The sequence below is a fragment of the Plodia interpunctella genome, chromosome 13 (genome assembly GCF_027563975.2).
Source record: "Plodia interpunctella isolate USDA-ARS_2022_Savannah chromosome 13, ilPloInte3.2, whole genome shotgun sequence".
In the NCBI taxonomy this organism is placed as follows: Eukaryota; Metazoa; Arthropoda; class Insecta; order Lepidoptera; family Pyralidae; genus Plodia; species Plodia interpunctella.
The window spans coordinates 3147009-3158248 of record NC_071306.1 but is presented as its reverse complement, the minus strand read 5'-3'; the positions used below and the strand labels follow the sequence as shown (position 1 = coordinate 3158248).

Here is an 11240-nt window from a genome sequence, read left to right as displayed (position 1 = left end):
ATACATTTCTTTGATTGTTTTCCAAAAGTCAATAACAGGCATAGAAATCAAAGGATAAAAAAAAAGCTATTTTTATCTAAATAATAAATTACTTTATTATTATTTTTATAAACAGTGACACACTGGAAATAAAATTCATTTATGTGCAAACAATACTTAGCCTAATAGAATAAGTAAATATTTTATGATGGGAATGATAAAAAAAAAACTCTAATTAACAGCAGTAGGTAGGAAATGCTGATAATAACTTTTCGTAAACTCTGTCATAAGATCCGGCATCGCTTCAGGTAATGTTGTGATGAGTCGAGCAGGACTGCCGGAGTACCGAGCAAAGGATGGTACAACAGTCTCCGCAGGTAAGACAGAGTTATCTTCAATCATACAGCAATCTTTCAATACACATCTCCTGCCCTGAAAATTCAATTGTATATGTACATTATAACAAGTAGGTAACATGTAGAAAAAATAAGTGCTCTGGGCTCAAGTGCTATGACTGGGAAGATACAACTCACATATAACAATTTTACAAACTTTATTAACAATATTTATTTCATATTTAAATTGCATTCGGTTTCTTTTATCAAAATATTATGTAATGCCCAATTATATCCTTGTCTCTATGAAAATCCTTGCAATTATAATAGATGTTTCATTCAAACTATAAAATTACAAATGTGAAAGAGAAACTTTGATTACTTACTTGAACCATTTCATCTATTCAACAAATTTGGCATACATATAAATTTGGCATACATATAAATTTGGCATACATATAAATTAGGAATACAGTGAAGAAGAACAAAGACATACTGTAAAAATGTGATTTTATAAAAAATAAGTTTGATTTATACATACAATTACTACATTTTTTCCAATATACACATACGATCCAACAACAGCTGCATTAACAACTGTATTCTCTCCAACAAAGACATGATCTCCCATTTGTAATGGGAAGAAAGCGACCCTGAAATAAGAGCATATAATTGTAGAATAGTAATAAATCTCACTGCCAGTTTATGAAACAAGTTATATGTGACTATACACATATGAGATAGAACTCATGGACAGAATTCAATCTAGTCATTTCACTTAGGTAAACACTTATTATATCATAAGAAACTACCCTCCAAAAGTTACCTTTTCTCATGGAACACACATACAAAAAACAAATTTTAAAATGTACAGCAGCACCTTTTAAGTAGTGTGTTCTAAGTTTCTCACTTTTACACAATGTCCTATTTACTAACATTGTCCTATTTATTTTTATCATTAAGCGGACCTTAGGCTCATGATGAGGAAGGAAGCCAGATGGTGCTCCATTACTAAAAAATGTCCACAAATGTGTTAATATAGGTACTTAAGTTACACACCCTTTACTGAATTTCTTGAAAGGTGGCCTGATAACTGATCCTTTACTTATGATACAAAATCTGCCTGTCTTCACATTCGCCAAGTCGCCTCTTATTATTGCATCGCTCTGGACAATCACTTTTCCGTGTAGTATAATGTTTTGTGAACCACATAACACTGTTTGTCTGCTTACTTTGTTTCCTGAGGCCTTTAAATAAAATAAAATGTTTTAAAGTGATTGCAGCAAAATGCGATTTGTAAATGTGTGAATCAAAACATATCTACAGTAGAATGCTACAGGATGTTGATGTATCAAAACATACCGTTTCGACATATTCTGATTTATTGTAGTAAGTGTCTTGGAGTTCCATGTTATTTCAAAGAATTTTGAGAGCACTTAATACCAAATATTAGACAGAAATCGCTACTATTTTAATTATATTTAAACGGATAGAAATTTTAGTGTGATTTCTGGCATTTCTGCAATGTTACCAATGTCAAGATGTCAATGTCGTTGTAATTGATTGCATCATGTCTCACTGTCAGAATATCTTATATTTTTTAAAAGAAAATGCAAAGGAAACGTACATAATTCTCAGACTAAAATACAACAACACTTCGTGTTGTGTTCGTTTTCGTTTTGTACGCATTTAGAATGTGGCCCAAACCAAGGTTTAGTAAGTTCAACATAACTAAGCTTTCAATATATACATTTTATGACAAGTGGAATGGGCCTGCACCTTTATGGGGCACCTTTCTAAATTTATGGATTAGGTGTACTCACAGACACCACAGACATATATGCATAATTTTATGCTTATAAGTAATGTCTGTGGGGCGTACTCGTAGACATTCAATTTTAAATTAAATGTCTGAGGGCGTACTACCACTTACCAGGCTACCTATCAGTAGGTACTTGTACGGAGTGCCTACTGGTTCCATGCCTACAGAATATATATAAAAACAAATGGTAATGTTCTTATATCTGTGGCCTACAGGCATTTGATTGAATATTTTTTCAAAAGAAAATGGGATCCATGAATCTAACAGACAGTGTAACGCCGTTGGCTAAATTGCTAGAGTTAGACACCGTGAAGATTTAAAACTTATACTGTTTATTTTTTCAGTAATGTTTCCGTTCCCGCCATTTCCCAGCTTCTCGCCTTGCGCCCGCGAAAATTTGAATGAAATTGAAAAATTGTTGCACATCTTACGAATCAGAAATTGAATATTGTTATTTGTTTGAGCTTTTCCATTAAAATGGAGAGATATATTGTGAGAGAACCTAGAGTAGCTGGTAAGTATTTAAATAATAGGCAGGTACTTGATTCCGGGTAGTAACTGCATTACATAATATTTGTTAGCATTTCTTAAATTATATTTTGTTATGTACTGATTGACAAACTTATTATTTTTATAGATTATAAAACAAATTCGCTAAGTGCAAACCAAATGATTACTAGCACAGAAGGAAATAATGAAAGGTAGGTGCAATTTATTATTAGGTACTATTATGTATCCATTACTTATATGCTGTAATGTAAACTAAAATTTTACTATTAGGTAGTGAAAATAAATACCTAATTAGGTTCAACAGATAAGGTACTTATTTCCAATATGTAATAGTAAAATATTACATCATACCTACTTAACTTTGTAATTACCAACATAACATGCTGATGTTCGCTTGTTTCAGAAACGATAATGGCATGTTTATAGAACGGCCTCTTCGTCGATCAAATTTTGCACATAGCGTACCATTGTATGTGCCATATCCTCCAGCAAATAAACAAGATTTTGGCATTGTACACATTGATTCACCTGGTTATATGGTTAATTGTGTTAGTTTATCTACCTACCTGCTTATTTTCATTAGTTTAACGTTGATATTTATTAACCCAAAAATATTGCAAATTCTACGAGTTCTACTCTGGGTAACGCTGACTTGCCGTTGACTTTACCTATTTTAGTTGTTATTATTAAAAAAAATTACAGCTTCCTTCGGGTCAAAGGCCTATGTTATCCGGAATCGATCCCAGGTATCTTGCTGCATATGCAGACCCTAATGCGAATTATATAGCTACTGGTAAGTCATTTTTATTTAATTTAGTCATAATAACTTAATCTACCATTACGGATAAACCAAATTAACAGTTAAATACCTAGTGAAGAAGAATAAAAAAGTATCTGTATGGCATGGTAGTCGTACCGATTTTTACAAGTATTTTTTTGTTTGAAAGAGGATTTAATCGAGTGTTTTCAGTCAGCCGTTTGGAAACCATCAGTTCTTTTTATAGGATGAGAGGATATAACCTGTACAGACCAGTTTCCGACCTCGTGGTCAGGAGATGGGGGGTTTTTAAATTAAAATTTATTTTTATTTTAATTAGAAAATACTTACTGGTACCATTCATTCTAGTATGTTTCCAGTCTATTTCAGGAAAGTTCCTAAACACTTCACTTACTCGTATTAAGTCTTCTTTTACATGCAATATGTTTATACCCAAACTCCAACTAATGGTTGGGTTTAGGTATTTTTTGTTAAGAAATAGGGAAAATACTTGGCGTAAACCTATCCCTGTATACCTTATACGAGCCTCCTACACAGTGCGATAGCAAGTTCCCTAAATCGTAATCATGTTTAAAGGTCAGATTCAAAGGGAGATAGCCCATATGTCCCCTAATACGGCTTTACACGGCGATTACCAAAACCAAATGCCTGCGGAAAGGAACTTGGTTCAAACGTTTACAGCCGCAGGTACCTATGTCACTTTGATTTTAATTATGGTTATTAAACTTCCAAACATCCACTTATTTATATTTAACTAGATGTTGCCCGGGGCTTCGCTTCCGTGGGAATTTTGAGATAAAATATAGCCTATATCAATTTTAGATAATGTACCTTACCAATGGTGAAAGAATTTTTGAAATCGGTTCGGTAGTTTCGGAGATTACCTGCCTCAAACATACAAACTCACAAACGCTTACCTCTTTATAATTATAGTATAGGTAACAAAATCACACTGGTGATTATTTTTATAACAATAGCAATCTGTTAGGTGTAAGGGAACTATATCATAATGTAAATATGTATATTTCTAACTATTTAAACATAATACTAACAGTATAATAATATTATTATGCATGTTTCTCTACTACTAGAATCAACAATTATTTTGGACCCACCGAAGCCCTTTAATACTCACAACAATACACAGGCTCATTGGCAAGCAGTGAACTCTAGTAAGTTTGAACATATTTTAAATTATTTATAAGCGATTATTTATAATTTTTACGACACGTATTTGTTATACATTGTAGGTCCAGTTCCCGCTCGAGTTCACATTTTTTTCATCTCTTTAAATATATTCACACGATGGTCATTTGCCTCTTATTTCAGAGGGATCTCAAGCACCAACGTCAAATATAATGCAACCACCGATACAATATCCTAAAGAAAATAATAACTCCCAAAACAATTGCCAATCAGTAAACACCAGTAAGCCCTGATTTTAATTTATTCATTAGAATATACAGACTTCTTTTGATATCTTTATAAAAACGGAGAAGATTATATACAAAAATGTCATGCATGCCACAAGCGTGTATTGTCATCGTCAGATATATCTTGTTGCATTCAATACGTGACATAAAAGATATTGTTCAAGGAAGTAAACCGTTCAGGAGTTTCTTCGTCGAGAACCGATCCTGGGTGCATCAGGTCATACTTATCATATAGTGTCATAGAAACTGAAGCGACGTAGAAAAGAGCGGAGTCAGTAAATTTTTGTTTGCAAAATTTGATTACAGACAAACGAACATCGGACAGGTGAAACTAAATAAAAGCTTGTAATTATAATGAAGATATCCTACTCAATCGAAATAAATCTGACTACTACCTAGATAGGTAGTAGTCAGATTTATTTCAGTGTTGGGATGACAAAATCGCAAATCCTTTTTAAAAGCTAGCCTTATTTAAAGCTGCTAAATATACCTGAAGTCTCGGCATTTTAGCAAACCTGTGCCACGCTAAAGCCTTAACTCGCTCTAACAAGCTCATTACTCTGTATTTTCGAGAGAACTAAGTTCAAGCAAACTTCGTGATACTTGGTTGAATTCGCTCTTGAGTTGTGACCTGAATGGGTTAGGAGATCAAAAGTCTCATACAGACATTGTATGCAATTTGTACTTACTTAATCCGCTAAAGTATGGAGGTAGACTTCAAAGCTATTTGAAATTATTTTATTTCATAAAATAATGACATTAATATTATTATATACTTAGAAAAGTATGTATGTACATCAGTGTTGCAAGGAACATTGGTCAGTTTAGAGTACCTACCGATTCATCATAACTAAGTACTATACAAAAAGACAAATCATACATTATTTATTTCGTCCATATTAAATTTATAAGTTTCCTAGAATTGTTACATAAATCTTTTTTATTAAACATACGAGTAAACTGTAAGATAGAATGCTATGATATGTAATGAATTATAATAAACAAATGCATTCATTGTATTTCCAGCACCAACAAAGAAAATAGAGGCTCCGGATGCGCACAGATCCGAATTTCAGAATCAGATTATGAGTCGCGCGGATAAACTTAAGGTAAGTTAAGTACGAAGTTTATCCAACTAACTTAACAACTTAGTTTAAATTTTATTGGATTCACAGATACTAACACCCCATCGATACATTGCTTGACTTCATAATAACTTACTTACGCTTATACTTTAACGCTTACATTAGCATGCGTAGGTATATTAAATTGAAACTCATGTTTAGAATGAAAGAACTTTTTCGAATTTAAAAAAGAATCCTTTCGAAAAAAATGCTTATTTACTAAGTCACTTAATCAATACTTTCTGTAAAACAATCATATCTAATATTCTAAAGATAGTGTGTTAGAATATGTGTTTACAAAATCTCAATATATTTCAATATATTTTTGATATTCATTGCGTTAGTAATATTCATAGTCATCACTCTCTGTACTATCTACTGATATAGTAAAAAATGAAGGACATGCGCTTTCAGGCAATCTATGTGAAAGGCAATCAGCCGTGTACTGTCCATTAGAGTTCTTATAAGTGTTAAACAATTCGTGTGGCAATCCCTTAAATGTTATCATTTTTGGATCCCTCTTATCTTTTCTTATAACAAGCAAATCATCTTCAGCGTAATCATGGCCGATCACTGGTGTTCTTGCGCGGAAGTATAGACGTGCCTCTAGAAAGACTGCAGCTAAGATCAGAATGGAAACTACGAGGAAAATATTAGAAGTCATTGCAAAAATGTTCTTGTTTTGAATAGGTTTTTGTGGCTTGATCTTCTTTTATTTTTTTCCGCGATCGAATATATCTTATAGGACCAGAAGATTCCTTGTTTTCTTCATCAGATAATGACGTTTGTATTATAGAGTATGTATACTACCACAAGTCTTGTTGAATTTTCCAAATTTGTATTGATAATGTTTCTTCAGATCTTCACAAGTCAAGCGAGTAAGAAACAATGAAAGGTGATTTTATATTTGTTAGGTAAACATACGTTAATCAATTTTCCAAAGAACGTTTTCAATAATGGTTTATTATTGAGACAAGCACATTGAAATTGGTTAACGGGTTATCGAAATGAATTTAGCCGTATAATTCAAGTAGGTGCTAATATTTTTTTGCTCATTGCAGTCTCTTATGACGTAACTGTATGAGAATTCTTAACTGTGTACCTACTAATGATTTTCATATATATTTTAGGCTTATCTATACAAATTGTCGGCATTCGGAACGTTCGCCAATTATACTCGTATGAATATTTGGGATATCCAATCAAAATATACACTTAATCAGCGACATCCAAACTTTTTATATTCGGGTAGACTACTTTGGCAGCTTTTTAATTTATGTTGACCATGTTTTCTCATGGAACTGAACATGGAACCTATATAGTTTTGAGATCCTTTATCTGTATATATCCTTAAGACAAATATATTAACTAATTCGTAAGAAATTGTATTTACCTAGCCTTAGACATATTTTGATTTTTCGTGTTTGTCTACCTATAAAGGAATTTTGGTGAAAAGAGCATAAACATTGTAGTACAAAGGTACAACAATGTTTATAAACCTGGAAAGTGTTTAACTCTCAGCATAAAACTGTAATAAAACGTCCAAATAATCATTGGCAATAAAAGTAGGCAGTTTTCCCGTCATCTTTAAAAGTAATAGCACAAATGGCAAGTGATTTAGCCGACATAAAATAAAGTTCAGTGTGTCCAGTGGCGTAGCTATATTAGGCCGTAGGCGCCCTAGGGCAAAAAATAAATTTACTTACTTTAACTTTATATAACTTTACTAACAAACATGTAAAAGGCGGCCTAATAGCATTAAATTTCGTGGGCATGTTGCGCCATTAAAAAAAACATGGGTACATACCTAGTTGTATAGCTTATTTCGTGTGTTATTTTTTGGTATTCTATGAAGTAAATACCGCGGTCTTCACATCGCCAGCGGCGATATCAATATCACCAGATACGGGTGTTCTAATGAACACTGATAATGTACCTGTATAATATATTTATATTATATTGTGGTAGAAGTTTAACATTTATAATAAATAGACAGATATGCTGACGCTATCTGCTACTAAAAAGATCTTGAAGCGAGCCTACAAAAAATCTACTTTCTAAGACAAAACGACGGATATTGCCCGACGAGAACCAAGATCTCGGTAGACTTTATTTATCCTTAGAGCTGTATTTCTTTTTTTCCTGAAGTTTTTCTAAAAAAAAGATAATTGAAAATGTTTATACAATGCTAAAATATTTGTTGTGTATTTTTTATTGGAATCATTTCTATGTTTTTATTTAGTTTTAGCTTGCACGACGACTTTTAGCGGATTAGATTATCTAAAATGTAAGTTCTGTCGTGTTTGTCTTGTTCTGTGTGTCTGTCGCTTTAGGCGTTTATTGTAGCTGTAATATCGTTTAGTCCATATTGTGTCTGAAAGTATAGGAAGGCAAGATTGGCAAGTGACAGAGTTATGTAAATCTCAAATGTATAATTGGAAAAAGGGTGTAGAAAAAAATTGTTTAGTCTGTCTTTATTTTTATGAATTGTTGATAAATGTATTAAGTCAATACATTGATGTTCACCCAGGCACTTCACAGGAGTGGCGCAAGAGTATTTTCCGGACCAGTCGAGAAGGTCCTCAAATGGCATAAAGCACTTCAGGATATTGGCGTTTATGCACTCTATGAGATTGTTGGTATGTGTACATCTTTTTATTATTTTTAAAAGTAAAAAAAAAACGATTTCAAAAGAAGATGAAGTGCAGATGTATAATTGACGTAATTTTGTGTTATAACCCGCGCCTGCCAGACGTCAATCTTAGGAATATTGGTGAAAATTACTGCCAAGGTTGTTTCCCTTAGTCACCTTGCACGACGCCCACGGGAGGATACGGAGTGGTCCTATTCTTACGCCACATAAAAAAACCTTTTACTAGTTTCATAAAAACAAAGAACATTTATTGATCTAACTCTTGTATCGTGTAACAAAAGTAGGTTTATTTTCGCTTCGTGCACAAGAGCACTTGTAGACTATTGACATAGATCTTATTAGCTTTGAGAGGTTGAAAATAAGCGAACCGAGTAGGCTCGGCGTTTTGATTTTATGTTCAAGTAACGTTTTATCAAATTAAACTTATTTATTTTAAATTTTAAGTAACTCCTGAGATTACAATGAATTTAATTAAAAATATAAGAATCACAGACGTTTATCGAGCTATATATCTGCGGTGAGAATAGACACTGATAATGAGAGTACGGGTCATTCACGTGTGGTTATCGACAGAAGTCGACTATAGTTTCATTCTTTAGAATACCTTTTTCTAGACAAGTGTTCATGTTCGTTTTCTAAACAAGACACGGCGTGGACACGGCCCACGCCTTAGCCTGTCCGTCACTGATAGCTATTTTCACTAATAATTTCCATTAAATTTGGTACACACGTAGCTATACCAGGCATATATATATATATATCTGCCAACTTCACCAACCAGTTGGTCCTCGGGGTTCTTCGGGGTATTGGAGCGAAGCCCTTAAGCGCAGCTAGTGTTAATATTTATAATTTCCAGCTAAATGTGTAAGTATTCGGCCCGGGGAGCCCTGTGCCAAGAACCTGGTGGTAAGGGACGAGAGCGGGCCGGCTATGCAAATTGTTTATTACGAAGTGGACTTTCTACTGCCCGAGCTCAAACCTCCATGTACTGTCAGGTAAGACTTTTTCATTTACGTCATTGTGCAGTAATTTTCAGCTATCGTAAACTTATTCTGTTTTATTTTAATAGGAGCGTTGCGTCTTCAGAGCTAAGATCGTTATAATAGTATGTCGAGTGACTTTTTGTGTGTAACTCTTAGTTTTTGGACGAATAAGGTTACAAATAATACTTACTCAGAATCCAATGACAGATTCCTTTCTATGCCATTTAGAGAACGTATTCAAGAGTTTGATTATCAAGGTAGACTAAGTTTAGTAAGTATTCGAATAAGGTGACGATTTTCTCATGAAAATCTCAGTTAATAAGCTAATTGGAAATGAGGGTGTAACTTTTAAGTGCTCAGTTAAAGTTTCCAGACTCGAAACTTTGGTGAAAGCAATGGAAGATAGTTTCAACTCCGATTTTAACGCAACAGGTTTCTCCCTCAGGTTTCTTGCAATTGATTGTGAAACTCCTAATTGAAATTGATAGGTATAAATATCAGTTGATAAATGTTGTATCGTTGTTGTGTGCACATTGCGTTGATTATATTAGCTGATTATAGGAGCTTTATTATAAGAGCTGTAGAAATGAATTGATGATTCCGTAAGTATGGTTTGAAAGATCATATAAATGTAGCCATAGGTATATCATCTTCGAATTTACGTAAACATTCATCAGAGGTGATTAGACTGTTCAGAAAATCCCACCCAATACGAAAGAAAATGCGTCTTTTGTAAAATAGTATTTTGATTACCTATAGTTGAAAATGAAGTACTTACTACTTAATTGATGAATACATGCAAAAAAAATATTTTTATTATATAAACTTAATACACGCATACTTAAAGCCAGCCATAGATATATTAATATGACGATTATTATAACAATACAAATGCTATACTTACCTATTTCAATATTAAACTATATGAGGCGCCACTTCAGTAACTATGTAATCATTTTAAGACCACAATTTGTACACTTAGTTGGCAAATAAATGAATATCCTACAGAATTATAGGAAGAATGATGGCCGGTACATCTAGATTCCAAGCGTTTAACGTGCGGTCGGCGACAGGCGACGACGTGGCGACACTGCCTCGTCGTGCCGCCGTCGCCGCCCATCACGTCGCTAAAATCTGCAAGGAATATGCTGTTTGAACTTTTGAAATTGAAATGTTTATTTGCGTCACAAATTTAATTTTCATCAAATACGTTTTCAATTAAAAATGAAGAAAGAATTTTTTATTATAATCCTCAGTGCTGGACAACGCACAATGTATTTTTTTTATATTTGGGGTGGATAAGTGTCTATATTATTATTTGTTAGTTTTCGTAGATTACTTTTGTACTAGGAGTTGTAGTAAAGTTTGTACTTAACTCTGCTATAAATATTTAATAAAATGTCATTATTACCATAAAAATTGTAATTAATTCTCATATTTAGGCATGTTACTTTCTTACAGCGTAGCTAGACTCATATACGTCCTAACTTGGTAAATTTCACAAGAAAACCGTGTCCATGCAGTGTAAGTCGAATAGAAACTTAATCTCTTATCAAAATCCCATCCGTCTATAGGGAAATCAGGTACTCTGTAACATTCAGAAGGCGAACTTAATTCACTAGT

At 33.3% G+C, this 11240-nt stretch overlaps 2 protein-coding genes across 2 annotated transcripts; one reads left to right on the top strand and one right to left on the bottom strand.

Moving 5' to 3' along the window:
• Positions 1-69: 69 nt before the first annotated feature.
• Positions 70-1867, bottom strand: DCTN5-p25 (Dynactin 5, p25 subunit). The gene is made up of 4 exons (XM_053753433.1): positions 1677-1867; positions 1374-1561; positions 856-967; positions 70-411 (listed from the first exon to the last, which is right to left on the bottom strand). Exons 1-4 carry the CDS (start codon positions 1722-1724, stop codon positions 211-213), a joined length of 549 nt encoding a protein of 182 aa, XP_053609408.1. The 5' UTR covers positions 1725-1867; the 3' UTR covers positions 70-210.
• Positions 1868-2511: 644 nt separating this feature from the next.
• LOC128675013 (uncharacterized) lies at positions 2512-10987 on the top strand. The gene is made up of 11 exons (XM_053754062.1): positions 2512-2650; positions 2774-2837; positions 3050-3194; positions 3349-3439; positions 4001-4111; positions 4516-4596; positions 4754-4852; positions 5884-5966; positions 8512-8620; positions 9491-9629; positions 10626-10987. Exons 1-11 carry the CDS (start codon positions 2614-2616, stop codon positions 10771-10773), a joined length of 1107 nt encoding a protein of 368 aa, XP_053610037.1. The 5' UTR covers positions 2512-2613; the 3' UTR covers positions 10774-10987.
• The last annotated feature ends 253 nt before the right edge of the window (positions 10988-11240 follow it).